At 34.4% G+C, this 20,204-nt stretch overlaps 1 protein-coding gene across 6 annotated transcripts in view; it reads right to left on the bottom strand.

Annotated features, from left to right (window-relative positions):
* Positions 1 to 3,170: 3,170 nt before the first annotated feature.
* Positions 3,171 to 20,204, bottom strand: part of FXR1 (FMR1 autosomal homolog 1) — a 61,523-nt gene continuing 44,489 nt past the window's right edge. Inside the window, exons 11-18 of one of the 6 annotated variants that reach the window (XM_021718222.1) lie at positions 17,946 to 18,032; positions 16,030 to 16,087; positions 15,880 to 15,942; positions 11,595 to 11,798; positions 9,534 to 9,734; positions 8,764 to 8,844; positions 4,988 to 5,079; positions 4,064 to 4,234 (exon numbers count right to left, since the gene is read on the bottom strand). In XM_021718222.1, coding sequence (XP_021573897.1) covers positions 4,064 to 4,234; positions 4,988 to 5,079; positions 8,764 to 8,844; positions 9,534 to 9,734; positions 11,595 to 11,798; positions 15,880 to 15,942; positions 16,030 to 16,087; positions 17,946 to 18,032 — 957 coding nt within the window. Of the gene's footprint in view, positions 4,235 to 4,987; positions 5,080 to 8,763; positions 8,845 to 9,533; positions 9,735 to 11,594; positions 11,799 to 15,879; positions 16,088 to 17,945; positions 18,033 to 20,204 lie in introns of all 6 variants that reach the window. The other 5 variants (XM_008069359.2, XM_021718221.1, XM_021718223.1 and 2 more) reach the window with 5 other exon arrangements.

The following is a 20,204-nucleotide window of genomic DNA, read 5'->3' as shown; positions in this document are numbered from 1 at the left end:
TACTTTGTTTACCTCAGACTTAGTTTTCTCACTTATTCTGTTCTTTGAAGTTTTTGGGGCCAAGTTCTAAATTCCCATCAGAATTAACATGTTTGGGGGAACCATGGCATTCAATAATAAAAACTTCAATAATTAGGGGTTTTCTGGATGTTTGAACTCATTGCTCAATTTCTAGTGCAAATAATCACATTTAAAAATTCACAATCAGGTTGAACCACACAAAATTGCTAATAGGTAACCATTTTTGACTCACAAAAGTGGAAATTTCCTATTATTTATTCTCATGGACTTAATTCAACCAGCAGTAGAGTGTAGTTTCAAGTTAACACCACTTGCCGGAAGTCTGACTATAGCACATGGCCACTATTGCTTTATTGCAAAAGTTCCTGAAATAAAACCCAAATACTATCACAGATTAATCATGGGTTATGAGCAACTATAGTGAATATATACACACATTCTAGTAACTAAAATTTTTAAGAAAGTTCTGCAAATTCACTATACCAGATATCCTTATAAAAAGGTGTAAGGAATCAAACCTCATATAGTAGCAAAGACAAAGATTCAGACTGCACAGCAAACACCCTACTTTTGCCCTTTGGGAATTGTGCCAAACCCAAAGATCCAGTGTCTTGAAGCCTTCTAGAAGAAAATCCAGGTATAAAAGTAACTTTCCATTACTGTCATTCTCAATCATCTGACATAGGTATGCATTATAATCAGTTGTCCATGTTTCTGTCCTTAGTATAAAGCTCAAGTATAAGCTCCTTGTAAACACAGCATGTGACACTAGTTGGTTTGAACCTCAAAAACAGTGTAAATCTGTTTGCAGAGGGCACAAATGGCATGAGTTCCCAGTTCATGTGCAGCATCTAGTTAACATACAACTTTATAAAGCCCCTCCACAAGGTTACAAAACACTAGACATATAGCAAGCAGCGGCTACAAAAATACCTGTGACTTAGCACAAAGGTGATGGAACTCAGCAACATCTCACTAATTTGATGTGCTGCTTCTCTTAACATACTAAAATACCTGATTATTCAAAATTAAGATTTGTGTATCCCTAATATACTTTACCAATCATGTCTTAACTGCTGCCAGAGACAGCATTTTGCAGAACAGTTTCTGGCTCCTTTAAGGTGATATCTAAACCAAGAATCCTAGGCCTCCCAAAGTTTCAGGAAAAGCAGGTCATTTTTGCCCGCACATAATCTCAGCTGCTACACCATGATTCAGCTCAGGTTCCATATATGAATTCATACATATATGCCAAAACAGCATGAGCCACACAAGATCTTCCAGAATACTTTATTTTATGTTGCCCAGGCTGGCCTGGAATGCCTAGGCTCAAACGATCTTCCTGCCCAAGCCTCCTGAGTAGTTGGAGCTATAGGCATGTGTCACTGCACTTGGCACTAGAATACATTTTTTGCTTGCTTGTTGGTGTATACTGGCAAGTTCTCTCATAGCAACATTGCATCTAACTAGAATAGCAGCGACAAAGATTGAACCCTCCCAAATAAGTTTGGAAGGCTACCTGAATTAACAGTGGTATTACCTCTGGGAAGTGGGATTTTCATTTATACTTCTGCATCTGAGAACATACTGTTAAAAAAAAAATGGGTTATCACAATTATACAGTACTTGTATTTTGTTAAAGGACAAGACATTGGGTTTAGTTATCTTAATAGTGATTTCTTAAGAGTATGGATTAATTTGCTAAATAACTGGTTCAGCTATACTCACTTCTTATGATGTTTTGTTTCTTCCTTTCCCACTAAGACAGTCTTTATGGAAAAAGGATTTTAGTAAATCTATTTGGCATGGCACAAAAATGGAAAATCATTTTATTCTTCCTACCACATTTGCCAATTTGGGATTAAAATTCTTCTGATACCTTATAGTTATTTTTTATCCCAATTAAACAACAGAATAAAGAGGCCAACACACTATATTTCCAGCTTTGATTAATTTTTAAAAAATGGCACTTGTGGGTAAATTTTTAAAAATCAGGATATGAAATTACTTGGTATTTTTACATAAAGTGTAGGAACTACACTATTCCCTGCTTTAAAATTATCAGGGACCATTTAGGAGGTTTCAGGGAAAAGCATTTTATATTAGCATATTTTAAAATTTAATTAGGAGAAATTTGAGGGGTAGGGTTATGTACATATTGACCTGGCAAATTTTACATATTTAACTATACCCAGAATTATCCTTCACTTTCTATAAATTAAAATCACTTTTGGCCGGGCGTGGTGGCTCACGCCTATAATACCAGTGCTTTGGGAGGCAGAGGCAAGAGGATTGTCTGAGTCCAGGGATTCGAGACCAGCCTGGACAACTTGACAAGACCTTGTCTCTACAATAAATAAATAAAATTAGCTGGGTGTGTGGTGGCGCATGCCTGTAGTTCTGCTACTTGGAAGGCTAAGGCAGAAGCATCACCTGAGTCCAGGTCTAGGCAGCAGGCATTTCAGTCTGGGCAACAGAGTGAGACTCAGACTCAAAAAAAAAAAAAGGGGGGGGGGCATTGGAGGTATATTCTTGTTCAGTTTAATATAAGTCAGTGGTCCAATATAATATTGTGGAGCAAAGCCCAACTCTAATTCTACAATTAATTTGATTTGACCTTGCAATTACCTGTGCTACATTATTGTTACTCTAAAACATACTACCTTTATCTTTGTAAAATTAAGATATGACTAAAATATGTACAAAAAGTCTTGATTTTCAATCAGTGTTCTGATAACTTTCAAAATTAGTTCGAGAATCAAGAAGCAAATTATTGGCCTATGATTTAAAAGCTGCTCATAATACTTTTTAAAAATAACTTTTAATAATGAAAGGCAAAAGTAAAATTCTGGCTTCTCCCCCATTATCTTCCAAAAGCTGCCTTTGATTAGAACTTGGTTACAAAAATCTCTTTTCCTAATATCAAATGTATCAATTTCCTAAGTCATCTACTCTAGCAGCCTATATTTTAAGTGTTAAGATTTCAGAGGATTTATCACAAAATGATAAAATGGCCAACTGACATTTTAATGCTATTTATGAGGAAGTATAGATGTTTTTAAAAAAGCAATGTATACTAACTACTCTAGGCCTGTAAGTAGCTCCAACTACTTTGCAACAATTAGTGTAAAAAGTAGAAAGTTAAAAAATCAGCAAATGGAAGATCAAAGTTTATTTACTACCTGCATACAAAAAACATATTGCACATCAAACAACTGAAATCAAAAAAAAAAAAAAAAAGAAAGAAAAAAAAAAAAGGAAAGAAAGAAATGAAACTCTACCAAAGACTAACATGTAGTTTACACAGAATAAACCTTCTGGAAATGGATTTTTTCAGTAGTTCAGGTTATGTCTGAATGGACATGACTAATTCAGCTTAGTGTTTTAACTAAAGCTATGTTTGATTTTTAAATACTGTACACTTTAATAAATAAACCAAACAAAGCCTCAAGGTAGAACAGTCACTGCCAAATATCACCCAGTGTCCCTGCAAATGAGAGTTTAACAAATGTATTCCAGTGGTCTGCAGATTTTCCTCTACATACAGCATTAAAAAAAAAGAACACATTAAAACAGACCAGTTTCCAGACTAAACTAATGAAGAAATTACAATTCAGTGCAAAATATTTTAGACTGCATTTCATTCTAGTTTTCCTCAGGTGAAGAAGTGGTTGCATATTAAAAATGTAACAAAAGCAGCTAATGCTTTCATAAAGAATATTAGGTTAGGGATCCCACCCCACCCACCTCCCCCCATCTCTGCCATATTTTGAAAACAAAATAACATTTCCTATAGCCAGCAACTTTTTTTTAATGTTACATATACTATTCTCAAGGCACATCTGATGATATATAACACAGTAGGTGTCAAAGTATGTTTAACATATGATTTCTTCAGGATCCCTCCCCTTTCTGAATTCCAAATGGAGGAACTGAAAGTGCGATGTAAAGACTGGCGATCCATATTCTATCTTTGGCAAGCTTGTACAAGCACTATTGTAAATGTAATGTAAAAGAACTGTAAACTAGGAACTTCTTCAGTTTATGAAACACCATTCAGGACTGCTGCTTCTTGAGTGTTTTCTTCTTTTAAGGTATTAATCTTTTCTTCTCCTGGAGTACGCTGTAGCTTAGAAATTTCATCGCCAGAAGCACTAGTTGGGCCATTTATTGCCTTTTCTGAAGGACCATGCTCTTCAATCACATCTTTTGCCTGCCAAAGGGAGACAACTTTTTCAACTTCTTATAAATAAAATCTATAGCTGAGGAGGAAAATAGCTACATAAACAGTAATTAGCTAATTAAAAAGTTTCAGTTTCATATGCCACAATGGATCAAAATATTAAAACAATCTTAAAATTCAAAACAAAAGTCAATGTACTCCACTTTCTAGGTCCTTCAACTCTTTTATATCTAGTATCTAGCAATGCCCAAACCACACAAAGCATCAGTACTGTTTAATGAAATCTGCACCTAATTTTATTTTAAACCACTGGAAAGCTTACCATGTAAATGATATAGTTAATACCTTAAGTAAAACAACTAATCACATACTTTACTCACCTTTTTTTTTGAAACTCATATTTACATATCAAATCCCTTAAAGCAGTAAAATAACTGAAATTTAAAAGCTCTATATCCATCATTGAGAAGAGGTATATAGCCTATTGCTCCCCAAATTAAGCAATAGCCTTTATGATCAGTATCTTTGAACACAGTGAATTTTACAAATGCTACTTAAAGTTCTAACTAAAAAGTATTTCAGGCTCAAGCATGCATATCTTCAGTTACTAGGGGCCAAGAACAAAATCTAGAGTCTTCTTTAAAATATTACTTGTCTATTTGTGGAAACAAGTGATCATACAGTAAGAAGTAAAAAAATAAAGCTAGACCATACCAAAAAACAAAAAACAAAAACAAAAAAAACCCCAAAAAACAAAAAACCTACAGTTTAAATTCTCCTTACCATTTCTTTCTTGTTTTTAGCCAAAGTTTCCCTTGGGAGGTTTCTTTGTCTGCTCTGAGACTCAGCTCTAGAAATATAATCTGCAACTGTGACTGTTAAAGATGAGAAAAAAATTACAGGTGTTGAAAAAATATTTCTAAAATTTATTTATGGATAAAGAGTACTTTCACTTTTAAACTTGTGGTGGGTCACCCAATTTCAAAATTTTTTTAAGCTGGGTACCACCTCCAACCGGAATCATAGCCTGAAAAATTTGCTTGTGATTTTAGTACTAACGAGAAAATATCAAGGTTGAGATTGAGGAGTAGTCCTCTTTCCCAAGAATACAGCTATCTGCTTCTGGTTAAGTCTAAGGCTGTGGGGACAAATTTGCTGTACAAACCCACAACCAAGAATAGGAAATGCAGATGAAATGTTCAAAGCCTAAAGATAGTTTGTAATTATCAGTGGGAGGAAATGGGGCAACCGTGGTGCAAATCATGGTGTGCAAATAGATTTACTCAAATGTTACTTTTGCTTTTTTAAGACAAAGCAAAATTAAGATGTCCAAGTGTGGTGGCATATTTTTTGGTTCCTTTTTAAGACTGCACACTGGAAACCGAGTGTTTAAAATAAGAAACTACAAGGAGACTAAAGATGACATACCACCACCCTACAAATATGGACATCGATCAGAAGGGAAGAAGGGCCAGAGTGAATTCAGTGACGACCATTCTCCCTGGACTATATGAAATGTGTGTTTGCAAAGTAGCAGAAGTGAGTGGCGGATTAGGAGAAAGACTACACTACTGCCAACCCAAGTGCAACAAATGACCTCTGTTTGTAAAGATATTGTGGACTGGCCTAACTTTATACCTCAATTTTTTCTCTAGAAGAAATTGAAACTTACTGGAAGAACTTCACTGACTGGGAGAAGTATTAAAATAACCATTCCCTTTTCTCTCAAATAATTATTTACTATCACAAACTGGTTAAGAAATCCCTGATATGTGAAAATACAACATATTTTAAATTGTGGGATCAATTATATAAAAAGCAAAAGCTCTAGTAAATTTTAAATCTATTTAAATTCACTAGATATGGGGAGAAGTGGTTCACAAGATTCAAATTATATGAAAATAACAATCATTTGGTATAATGAAAAGCTGGAGAGTACTTACAATTCCTTTTTCTTTAATTATGAATTAACATGCTGACATTTTCACATCAAAGAACTTTCTCGGAACTATTACTTAAATGGATCTTTTAAATTCACAAAGAAACAACTTATTTCAGAACTTGACAACATTTATTTGAAAACCACTATGTCTAAAACTGCTTCTTTCCTTCCATACTATAAGAAACTCTGAAAGTTCACATTTAAGCTTTTAAAATTGTCGATCACTTAAATTCACTGCCAATGAATTTATAAATACATTTAATAACAGTATATCATACTGGGGAGGTATATACATAATTGACTTCATTATTATGTCTACATACATACATGGTGGCAAAACCATGAGAAGGATTCTAGCCGTAGTCTGGGGAGCAGCATAATGAATGTACTGTTTTCAAGTTCAGCCCTCAGTGTCTGGTGGGAAAATTCACCTACTTGGAAATTTTGCTGCTAAATTTAAATATGTGCTGAAGCAATTCTTAGAACCCTTTATTCAGTATGTACAGAGACAGATAATATATTTTGATATAGTTATCAATAAGATTTAAGAGGAACTTAGCTGGAGTGCTCCTACCCAAATAAAAGGAAGTCCAGAGAACACTCAGTGAATTCAAAGAAAAGCCTGTTTCTAGCCAATCCTCTTCAAAGTTGAATACAGATTAATACATAGTACCTAGAAAAATGCAGGCAATTTGTGTAGCATGATTTAAACTCTAGTATTTCCTTTAAAAGGTTCAAGTCAATCAACTGGAAACCAGTGTATTGTCACATTAGTGCAATAAAGAACATTCAGTGCTTAAGTTACACTAAGAGGCCAGGAGAGGTGGCTCACAACCATAATCCTTTGCACTTTTGAAGGACAAGTTGGGAGCAATGCCTGAACCCAGGAGTTTGAGATCAGCCTAGGAAACAAATAAAAAATTAGCTAGGCTTGGTGGTGTGTACCTGAAGTCCTAGCTACTGAAGAGGCTGAGGCAGAAAGACTGCCTGAGCCCAGAAGGTCAAGGCTGTGAGGAGCCATAATCGTGCCATTGCACTGCAGCCTAAGCAACAGAGAGAGACCCGATTCCCCCACACAAATTACAGTAAGAACAAGAAATTTTCAGCGAATTGAGAAAAAATAAAATGATGATGGTTTTAAGAGAATGTTAATCTTAACTTTAGATGGAGGCTGCCTCCCCAGAACTGCTGCCAGGATCAAAAAAATAGTTTTGTGCTTGTTGCACCCATCCAATCTTCCTATCTTTTGGGAATAGGAAGCAAGTTAGGATATGCAAGGAGTTTTATAATAAGAGTAAAAGTAGTAATCCCAAAGAATAGAGTAAAATAGGAATAGATGCCATATGAAACACAAATCATTGTCAAATTATTGACAACTCCAATTACTCATTTCAACTAACACCATTCAGAATTTTCTGCCTCTTCTCCAACAAGCCCCACTGTTAGTCCTTTTAGTAATAACCACCTTACATCTAGTTAATAAATTATGTTATAATTTTATGTTAAGTCCTCCCTATAGCCTGAATTTTCTTATTTATAGGGACAGAAAATATATTTATTGCTGTGCCACCTTCAAAAAATGAAATAAATGTGATCTCTTCACTAAGATATATTTCCAACATTGAAAGAGGGAAGGAAAGAAGAAAGGAAAATAAACATCTTCTGGATACTTTCTATTTTTTAACAATATTTAATTCCTTCACAAATTTCCAACTCTCTTTAAGACACAAACTTTCAGGAGTGGGAACTGATTTCCAGTTTTCTCATATGTCTCTACAACCACTAAACTTAAAATATAAGATGCTAGAATTTACATACTTATTTGGGGAAAGCACATGACAGAATTGGCTTTGGAAAGAATGCAAAAATTGATTAGTTTGAAAGGGGTTTATTTCTGGTGCACACAGTTTCTTCATTGTAAATTTACATGTGATTCTCTGTACAAAGAAAGTAGAATTATGTGCAAAATAATATAGACACAGCAAACAAGTTTCTTTGAAGTCACTAAAAATTATGACTACATAAAATAACATTCTAACACTAAGTAAGTACTATTAATTTGAATAGTTAGTAGGTGCAAGGGAAAAGGAATCACACTACAATAAACAAACAAAATATAACATGCATTCCTCTTATTAGAAAAAAGACACTTTCAAATATTTTTCTCTCATACTTAAAAAAAAAAAAACAAAACCTGTGGATATTACAATTCCCACAAAAACGAGGTGCTGAATTCAGATATAGTAAGCAGAACCATGCAAAAGCTGCCCAGTTTTGCCAATCAACCTCAATCACAATCTACAACATAGTCCCTGGAATGGCAGGCCCCATCTCAAGTTTGAAGAATCTGCCAAGTGAACAAAATAATGGTCTTCTCAACAGTATTTTTAAGTAAAAATTGAGACACATATTAGTTTAATTAGGTTACTAACACATTGTAAAGGAAGAATGCATTTTCTTAGTAGTAGTCTTATTAGTCAAATAAACAATTTATGCAATGCAAATTTTGAATGTATATGCACACGTGTACTTGTAAGTATATATATTTAGAAAGCAGACACATGACATTTTTTTCATGCTTGTGACCCAATGCTGTCAACAGGTCCACTCAAGTTACCTGGCTGTCTATCTTCTGCCTGACCCCTGAAACGACGCCTGCGGCTACGATTGCGTCGCTGGGGTTTTTTTTCACTATCATCTGTAATGGCAAAATTTACCATGAACTGTTCTGACAAAAACAAACAAACAAAAAAGCAAAACAAAAACTTCCTTCAAAGATTTAAGGAAGGGAAGAGAAACCTTTAATTCAACATCAAAGATAAAACATACATTACTGACAGCATATACATTTTTGTAGCTTTAAGCATTCCAAGTAGCTTAATAATGGAATTATCACCTAGAAATTAAGGGGGTTTTAACTCATAATAAAACAAGCTCTCAGACTTAATTTAAATTGCCATCATTCAGGGATAAAGTTTTCCTTTCCAACATAGTTTGGTTTATGCCAAAGTTAATGACCTTTTAGTCCTCTGAAAATTAATGACTTCTCTTGATATACATACCTTCACTAGTGTCATTTATAATAATTTTAAAGAGACAAGCTGAAAGCCCTGATTTTGGTTTTGGGACAACATGAGCAGTATTTGTAAGTAAGTTTGGGCATTTGTATGGATTTGATGCCATCAAAGAGCTCTTTAACCTCTCAGTTTCAAGTGATCTGACTGATAAATCTGAGAACTAGACATCTCAAGACAAAAAGCTATCTACTTTGCTTGAAGTAAACACTAAGAAAAAGTCAATTTGTGAACTGCACACTTTCTGAAAAAGGCTTTATACATTAACATCATTATACAAGTATATCTATCTTTCCCCTAAGTGCTTACATACCTAGCCCATTTTCATTAACTGAAGCTGTATCAGATTCAGTCATTCCATCCATCAGAACAGCATCTTCATCAGTCCTTCGTCTACGAGACCGCCTACGACGGTTAGTACTGTGATGAGATTCGCTGGCATCAGTGTCTGCAGTCTGATCTGATTCTGTATTATCAAGTAAGCTGTATGGATTGCTGTCTGGATCTTTGAGCACTATATTCATGTCAGAGGCAAGAAATATTCGTTTAAGAGGGCTGCAATGATGAATGTTTGATCTATAATGAGCTATATCAATTAATGATAAATAAATGTCAATATCCCCCAATAAAAATGCATTGTCTTCAAATAAAATGTTTTCAGAATCACTATGTTACCTGGAAAATAACAAAGATGATTAAATATGGAAAAAATGTTAAATGGCGATAAAAAATTAAAGCAGAAGGTGAATAGACATCTCAGCTTAACATCTTTGACTTATTTTTAAAATATATATTAGAAAACAGTGTATTAAATGCTAATTTTAACATTCACATTTCAAAATAATCCTTTCCAAAGGCTAGAAAAACGAAAGTGAAGGTAAATATTTAGCTAATATAAATTAACTCTGAAAAAGAGCTTTTATCACCTTAACTGAGTTCAGGGTTGACTACTGCTTCTTTGTGCTAATGTTAATGGACTATTTCCAAGTAATATCCAATACCTGCATTCCATGACATAAAAGAAATCTGCAACTATGACCTGAAGCAATCAAAACAAGTTCATATAAAGCAGAAAACTAAGTAAGGTTGAAATTCTAACTGGCTATAAAAAGGAAAATGTTGACATGGATGCTGATTAATATTCCATCTCTAGAAACAAGGTGTGAAGGTAGGGTGAAGGTGAAAAGGGAAAATTTTAAGATATAATTTTTAAGAAAAATACCCATCTTACCTATGTGCATTTATTGCCTCCAACAATCAACTTATAGCAGAAATTCACCTAATCACGACTTTTCCTAAGTTTCCTTTGGTAACAGCTATCAAGCTAGCATCTTTGCAAAAGACACTAAGTTTATCCATTAATCATAAACACTAGACAAAGTACATTTATTTTGCAATTCAGCATACTATAACTTTATAAACTTTGGTAACAGTACATGGTGTACTAAAACAGAAAAAAAATCGATTTCCCTGAAAGCCTGAAAATTAAATATAGGGCTCTAGGAATATTACTGTGGGGGGAAAAAAAAATGTCCCGAAAAAAATCCCTGATTTGTTCCGGTTTCTTAAATTTGTAAGCACATTTAATATATATTTAACATATATACATATATCCTCTGTTATATTTCAAATACTATTTAAGTTTTCACGGGCATGTTATAACGTTGAGAAAAGTCTGGTTTTCTTAAGGTGGTATACAATAATGATATGTTAAAATTGTATCTTTGACATAATGTAGTCTCCTGGCAATCTCCCCCCAGCCCATTATGCTAACCAAGAATATTTTGGCAATTCCTACTACTCCACTTAAAGCACTAAAATTTTTTTAAAAGACATAAGTAAACAAGTAAAAAGTTGCTTATACATCTCAAATCTTTAGTCATCTTCCTTTATAAAATTTTCTTTAAAGGTCTATTCACAACTTTTCCCTGTTCCTGAGTACTATATAGTATAGCAAAGAAGGCTTTTCAGTTAGTTTTCAATATTAAGTATAGAAGAATATTGAAATTTGTCTGTGCATTAGAATTGTTTGGGTCTGTCTGGCAAACAGAAATACATAACCCAAAAACTCTTAAAGAAAACAAAACATTTCCAATTGTATATAAGCCCCCCAGAACTGAAGAGATAAACATCTGTCCCTCAAAATACAAAGAAATAGCCAACTAAAGTTCTAACCTGAATATTCTAAGTAAACCTTTACTGAGAAACACTCTATAGGGCTTTCCTCATATTGCTATGCTGTCCACTATTTTCTCTAAGACATGGAATAGAAAGAGAAACTTCCAAGAATAGGTGGCCTTGGGAGATGAATTAACTTTTGTAAGGTTATGCTGTTTACAAAGAATGGATGGGGACAGAGTATATGAAAGACTACCAGAACTGATGGAGGATTTGCCACCACGTGGTCCACCACGACCTCGACCCCCTGAAACACTTCTGCCTCTTCCTCCTGGGCGTCTCCTGCTGTCACGCTGATGTCGACTGTCTCGATCATCTTCTCCTGCCAATGACCAATCACTCAGCTCATCTTTACGCTCAGATTCTGTTTCAGAGGGGTTAGACAGCTCAGAATTTGTACCTTAGGAAAGAAGAGAACATAAGCCAATTAGATTCCTGTTTAAAAAAAAAAAAAGAAAAAAGTTTGGAGGCTTAAAAATGTTCAAAATTCTTTCCTACAAATTACCATTTAAATAAGCATACCGCTTGGCTGCCTCAAAGAAAAGTACAAGAAAATTAAAATCTGAAACTTCTTGACTAAGGAATAATCAAATGTTACTCTAGTAGTATATTATCTACTAGTCAAGATAGACTACAAGATGAACTGATGTACAGAAACACAGCCAAGAGAACTACAGAAAACATTCAAAACACTACATATCAATATTAAAATGCACTTAATAGGGAGATATTTTAAGAGTTTCTGATCATTTAGGTTTTAGTAACCTAAATTATTAGCACAATAAAAATAACTGCTATCCAATATTTAAAGCAAATTTAACTGCATTTTTACAATGACTAGTTTAACTGTATAGTGTAGTCTACTATTATTTCACTGATTCTAGGGTGTACCATTTTTTCCACATTTTAACATCTCTGAAATCAAGACATTTCTTACAATTGTTGGCATCTTTCTTACAAACTGTGAGTGTTTTTCCAGTGATTAAACATAATAGCATGTTTTACTAGCAACAGTATCTCAGATTAGAAAAATATGGCATTTGAAAGTGACACAGTAATTCAGCATGTCTTTAAAAGCTTACAGACCACTTCTAACATAGCAAAAACCTATTTTAATGGCAACCTTTAAAAACTTTAGACACTACAAAGATGCTGTAAGAAAACTACAATAGCATTATTATTTATTTCAAGCGTCAGATACACATGACCCAATCACTATACTTAGTCTCACTTCTTCATTAGTTTTGAGATGCTACTTTTCTCCCTCTTATCATGATATATATCATGTATCTGTCAGTGCCTACTTCAATTTCTAGCTTGACCAATGCACCTTAAAACAGACCTCTTCCCTTCTTGTTTCCTTAAAAGCACCTATCCGTCATGCAGTATGTCATGAGTTGTTCTCTATTTTTCCCTTTTGGAATTACTTTAAAATGTCTATGATAAAGGGCGGAACTTCGTTTCAGACCTTTATATGTCCCCAAATGCCTAGCAAGATGTGTAACAATTTTCTCAACTTACGAATCTGCTGTATAATTTTGAAATTCATTTGCTAAATTACCAAATAAAAGTGATTTCCTATATTTAAACTTCTGTCATTTGAGAATAAATGCAAAATAAAGCTCTTCAAAGTAGTAAGGTGCAGAAAAAAATGTGAAGTTTACTAAATGAAGGTGCCTACCCACTTCCTTTCTCCTTTAAAGAGAACTCTATAATGCCTCCCCTCCTTCTCCATAGACTGCTAACTATGGATGTAACTAGTCAATTTTAAAAGAATGGATTAAGCGATTACTTGTAAGTATATTTTACAAAGAATGCAGCAAGCAGATGAACAGTATTTCATTTTGAAGACTTTCACAAAAGTTCTTATTAAACTCTTAGAAATCCAGTATATTCATCCAATGTAGCATCACAAAAGCAAGGAAATTCTTCCTTAGATTTAACATAGAGTATTTTAGATACTTAAAGGAAGTCTTTAAACTACAGGTTGCAGTAGGTAAGGCAGATATTGAGGCCAAAAGCAAACAAATAAGGCTAATGAACTGGCTAGTGCTCAGCTTTATTCATATTAAGTAATTTTTTTTTCTTTTTTGACTCGGGGGTCTCACTCTGTTACCCAGGTTGGAGTGCAATGGCATAATGGCTTACAGCAGCTTCGAATTCTTGGGCTCAAGGTGACCCTTCTACCACAGCCTCCTGAGTAGCTAGGACGATAAGCTATATAGTCACACCCAGCCCATATTAAGTAACTCTTATTAAATGTTTTTTGTGATGGCAAAAAAAGACTCTACAAATGTGTAAGGACCTTGAGATTATTCTGCATTATCCAGGTGTGTCTAAACTAATCTCACTGGGTCTTTGAAAGTGAAAACCCTTTCTCAGCTGCAGAAAAGGTGACTACCCTAGAGCTTCCAGAAAGGAATGTATTCCAGCGGACACTTAAGATTTTAGTCCAGTGAGACCCATGTCCGACTTCTGACCTACAAAACTACAAGATAATAAATTTGTGTTCAACCTCTCAATTTTGTAGACTATAAGCCCATGATTCAAACAAATTTTTATAAAAAATGCTTTTAAAAATGATTCCTGACACGTGGCCCAATTTTCAATTATTCTAAAAGTAAAGACAATCTGCTTCCAATCAAATTTTAAGTCAGATTTTTCCCCTCTATAACTTCTAAAACATCTTACCATGAAAATGGTCTATATCATTTTATATAAACCAAGATGCCATCAATTTTAAGACACACTGATATTTGTGCCATTAAAAAAGAGAAAACACTGCTAATCAAAGTTGGAAGACCTCATCCAATGTAAGACACAAGCCAGCTTCAGAGATACTACACTAGAAAATGTGGGACATTTTAAAAATAGTTTTTATAGAACTGATATATACATATGTGTATCTACAGAGATAGATACATTACCTAAAACTTCTTTGGATATAAAGTGTACAAAAGAACATCTATACCAGATTCAAATGTTTTTTATTAATCTCCCAAGCCCACTCAAGTTTAACAGTGATTTCAGGAAATACAATATTAGTCTTGTAAAGATACAGAGGTAAGAGTGCCATCTACTGAACAATTTGCATAGCTTTCTTGATTCCAATGATATTCTTCTGCCACTCTCACATAAACTTATTACCTACTCTCAACAATGGCATTTTGCCAGAGTGGGACCTCATCAACATGCAAATTTCCCACAGAGGCTAATCAAATTCTTCAAGTACTTCATCATTCTCATCATCCAAAAAGTCAACTCTGATGATCTGTGCTAATAATTTATGCTTCAAAAACTAAGGAATATATGTAATTTCTATTTAGTTACTGGCTGTCTTTTGTATTAAATATATTTTCAGGAATACAATAACAGTTTGCAATCCTCAGTCCTTCAGACTCTGAACACTTCTATACTAGAATTCTGCTTTTCAAGTTTCAATCTAGGGTTAACTAGTATAAAAAAAGAGAATATAAAGATATGATATAAAGGAAAGGGATACTTAACCTTACAACTCTACAACAAATGAAACAGTACAAGTTAAATATAACTCCAGCAGAATTAGATGATCCTTCAAATCTGAAATCTGGATATGGAAACTTGCATTTATTGCTATTTCCCTTAAATGCTTTACATTTTAGAAAAGGCTCACGAAATATTTCCCCAAAACAGGATATAAGCATAGGAACAGAAAAGAGAAGGAAAAGATAAGAGAAAGGAAACAAAATGACAAATAAATAAAGATCAGGTCACTGATTTTTAAGATTCAAGTCCAAATGTAGAAAAAGAGAACAACTCCAAAGCTGAAGAAGAATAAGTGAGAATTTAGGATTAGAGAATTATTACTATCACTACTCCACTGGCACCTTACTACCTGGGTTAAATAAAATCCTCAGTGAAATACATTTTAGAAAAATATTCATTTATAAAATGTTAAATGGGTCTGGCTTTTAAAGTTCTCATTTTAATAAATGTTATTATTTAAAATAATTTCAGATGTGAGATTGTTAATATATTCAAATATGTCACAACGTGAGTCAATAAAGTATATTTTAAAAGAGTATAGATTTGCTATATGCAATCTTGGCACAGTAATTAGCATATCTTTAACTTTTCATAGAGAGTAAACAAAAGTGATTCCTGGCATTCCCATCCTACTAGGTTTTTATTGGCAAATGTATAATATTGTGCTAAGGAAATACCTGGAAAACAAGTTTCATATTTATTTATTCTAAATATTTACAGTAAAAATGATTAACTACCAACTTAAAAACATGCTTCATTTCATTACATAACTGCCTGGAAATGTTATACTTCCACTGTCACTAACATGACATTAGTTATGCCATCACTACTATTAAGACATGTATCTGAGAACTATCTTCCACCCTCAAAGCCAAGATAAAGTGATGAACCAATTATAAGCAAAATGTGGTGAAACACCTAAACTATAATTACTACTAAAAAGAAGGTTTTTTTACCATAACCGGAGGTGTAATTAGGGCCCCGACGACCTCTGCCTCTTCCACTATAAGACCTAGAACCTTGTACAGAAGAGACGGTACTTTCATCAGTGGCATATCCTTTCTCTTTTTCAGGCCCTCTGGTGGAAGAAGGTCTGAAACCCATACCAATCTGTCGTAGCTGTTCATCAATCTGTAGACGTTCCATTCTTAGTTGTTCTACTTCCTACAATTAAAACAAAACAAGACAAAAGGGTAAGTTTTCTTACATGTGACTCTTTGTCTTCTTAAAGCCTAGAGAGCTAGAGCTACTCTCCATACCAAAGCTGTAACCTTTGGCAATAATTTGCTAAAGCAGCACTATGTTCCTAGTAAACACAATTTACAAGGTCATTGGCTGATTCAATTCAACAAAGGCTTACTGAATGCCTTAGAGTGTGCCAATCATGCTGCTATAGGCATACAATAGACATAGACTCTCCCTAGTCAAGGGGTTGACAGCTTTAAAATAAGTTACTTATTAAATAACTATTAATTACACAATACTATAGGACCAGATTTTGCTCTCAGGAGCTAAAATTTCTGCTAAATGAAGTACAGGTATCACCTATAAAGGGTACTACTAACAAAGTACTTTCCTACCAAAGCAGTGAGTGACATCTGAATTGGACCTAGATGGACTAGTAGATTTGGTCACTCAGAAACTGAGGTCATTATAGGATGCGAAGGTAAGGTGTCTAGAAAAAACTCTGGGCTAAAAGGCAAGTACTCAAAGACAAAGCATCAGCTTAGAATGCTACTTTGAATTGAGACTTATCATGTAAAGATGAATTGCAAAAGAAAAGGGATGACATTACCAGGGGTGCTGTCAAAAGAATTAACACAGCAGTAAGGATATGAAACAGTGGGAGAAAAACCTATCAGAGGCAGACAACAGCTGAGGGTATTACTATACTCTAAAGAGAAACACAGTAGAAATAAACAGGAAGAGTAGAAAATATCGATTGTAATATTTAGTAAATCATGGGGTGTTTCTTCTTCTGAAACCCTTGCTCTTCGAGTATAAAGTTAGATAAGATTTTTGGTAACAATGGTTAAGAATTATCAAATGATGTCTATGTGGATAATGTAGCTGATTTAGACAATAACCCAAGATACAAAAGAAGCCCCGTTATTACTCCTGGTTCTGTACGCCATTTGTATGTACAATACAAAAGAAAAAGATGGCTCCAATATAAACTATGCAGACACTAAGGGATGAGAGTCAAATGACACGAACACAAAAAGGGACGATTTCTTACATAAGGAAAGATATAAAAGCTCAAAAAAAGAAGACAATGCACGAGGCTAATCATTTTATGGAAAAGGACTTTTTAGTTTTTAAATCTCCTGTAGGAAAACATCAAATCAGAAGCTATGTTAATAAAAGTATTTAAAGATTTCAAGTCTATTTCAAACAAATATAAAATGTTTGATGTGTGAACATTTTATATAAGTCTGTAGTTAATGTTCAACATTTATGTAGTCAATGTATTAGGTTTGTAATGTTTGCTTCCGGCATGTCGACACCGCGGTGTTGGGAGTTTGCTTGTCATTTAAAGTGACAAAGTTGTGCTTGTAAACACGCCTTGCATTTTGCAGATTTGAAGAAAATTAATGCTATTTGTGGGTTAAAGAAGATGCATTGTCAAGCGGAAAAAACAAGCACTTCTGACATGTTCTTATGTTTGAGTTTAACAGACAAGTAAAGGCAGTGGAGGTGGCCCACATCATTTGTACAGGGAGAATGCCATCGGGGAAAGCACAGCAAGAAAATGGTTTTGGTGTTTCAAAGAGGGTCACTTTGACCTGAGTGATTCTCCACATTCAGGAAGATCATCGGGCTTTGATGAAGAGCATTTAAATGCTTTAATCTACAATGATCTACATCAATCAACCTAAGAATTGGCAAATGTGATGAACTATGACCAGTCAACCATCATGTGAAGTTCGTATTCCATGGGCAAGCAGAAAAACTCTACAAACGTATGAATCAAGCCAACAGCAACAATGATATCAAAATGCAAGGTGAACCATATACAAACCTTCAGGTACGCAATATGATACTCTAAAAGAACTTGCACATTTCCGATGCTTTCTTTAGTGCCAACAAATACAAATGGAACCATCCCCTGTAAGAAACACAACAGCCTCAGTGTTTTAAAGTTCAAGCCTGAATTTGACATGCCAATATATAATTTGGAAACCTTTCTAAAACACAAAGCAATTTATACATGTTAAGCTTCAAGGTTTAAAAGTTAAAAATCAATATAACTCAAAATACTCAGACTTAAACAACTTGTCATTATTCTAGTAACTTGTCACTACAAGTTTAAGTATGCTAAAAGCTTTAATTAAATGACTTAAAATATTATGTGTCTACTCTATACAATCCATAGTCCTAGGGGAGAATGGAGAATATGAATATTCAGATTCGACTTCTTGATTTCAAGGAGTTCACAATGTGGTTTGGAGACACAGATAAACCAGAAATCAAATTAAAGCCTGAAAGAAAATCATTAAATACTCAATCGTACAGAAAATAATTGCTATAGTATACAGGGTGGGAAAGGTTAATTCAGGCTAGGGGTGGGTCACCAAAGGCTTGAGGGTTAACAAGTTATAAACTGAGTCTTCAGCTTAAATTGTGAAATGGTGGCACCCAATAGGACAATATCAACCTCCAGATCTGTTTTGGCATGCGGTGCTCTCAAACTGAAAATCTCTGTATTATTTGCTTCACTTAAATAGTATCAATACATAAGGCATGCGTTCCCTTATAGAAAGATACTGTCCTGTCCACCCCTATTGTATACATTTCAACTTGCTTAATCATTTACATTAATTAGTCTCTGCAAGCATTTGCTTCTCTTAACTCTGGCATAGAAATGACAGTAACAATGGTCAAAACTACAAACACAAAAAAGTACTACGGTAAGTTTTTATTTATAAAGAATCTAGAAGAATAAGCTTACCACCAAAAAATGGTATATACTACAAAGCAACTAGGAATTAGTCAAGCTGAGGGAAAACTAAATATTACTACCAAGCTTAGAAATCCATAGCTGAGCAATTTAATGGCCCAATAAGCATCATGGTCCTCACCGCTTCTTTTTTTCTTTCAAGTTGGGGTCTTACTCTGTTGCCCCTGCTGGAGTTCAGTGGCATGATCAAGGCTCAGGTGATCCTTGCGCTCCAGTCTCCCAAGTAGCTGGGACTACAGGTACATGCCACAACACTCAGATAACTTTTTTGATCTTTTGTAGAGATGTTGCCTAGGTTGGTCTCAAACTCCTGAGCTCAAATAAACCTCCTGCCTTGACTTTCCAAAGTGCTGGGATTATAGGCATGAGCCACCGTGCCCAGCCACCCTTTTATATATTTGTATAATACAAAAGGTGCCTGCCAGCTGCAATGGTATGATGCTATCAGTTTTAATCCTTATCTCAAGGTATCTCAAAACCATGCAAAAACGGAGAGGTGGAGATGCTCACAAATTAAGTAAAATTATGTGAGCTTATGACACTTTTTACCGCAGTGTACGATGAAATCACTGAAGACAGTATTCTATGTATTCATTTGTATGATACTTAGACATTTCTTTTTCCTCATTTAAGTGTATATTCACTTTCACATCCAAACTTATTAAAAGGAATAAAGAAAGTGGCTATTTTTAATTGACATCTTTATAACAACCAATACTTGGTGTCAGGATATCTATCTGACCTGAATGTATACACAGCTTTCCTTTACTCTTTTTTAAAAGACGAATCCTATCCAATAGGTTAATGAATTCCCCCAAGCAGTTCTCTACTGTGCAAAACTGAAGAAGCTGAGTATTGCTTTCTAGGAGATAATTTTGGGGAAAATTTTTTGCCTTACATTCAGCCACACAAAGCTTAAGTCAATTGTAAAAGCTGACAACTGAAGCCACAAAAAAAAAAAGAAAAAGAAAATTTAACAAAAAGAAGCCACAAATGTGAGATCTTTAAAGTGATATACAAGGAGTAAAGCACAAGAATAGAGACAAAACATCAACATGTGAGAAGAGATTGAAAAAGAAATTTCAGAAAATTGGAATTCCAATTAATACCAACATAAAAGTCTAAGGTAATTCAATTAAGAAATGGTCAATACTTTCAGATTCTACAAAACAGTCAAGGAGTATGAGCAAAAATTCCTTTGTAACAGATTGTTTACCGTTTTTGGACAAAAACTGCTGAACACTCAGCCCAGTGTGGGCGGGTGCATTGTCATGGTGAAAGAATCAGTCTACCTGTTTGCCACAACTCAGACTCCCCCCC

This window comes from Carlito syrichta, unplaced genomic scaffold, assembly GCF_000164805.1.
Source record: "Carlito syrichta isolate Samal-C Ts95f unplaced genomic scaffold, Tarsius_syrichta-2.0.1 Scaffold311949, whole genome shotgun sequence".
Lineage (NCBI taxonomy): Eukaryota > Metazoa > Chordata > Mammalia > Primates > Tarsiidae > Carlito > Carlito syrichta.
The sequence above is the reverse complement of the archived record's forward strand: the minus strand, read 5'-3'. Positions and strand labels throughout refer to the sequence as shown.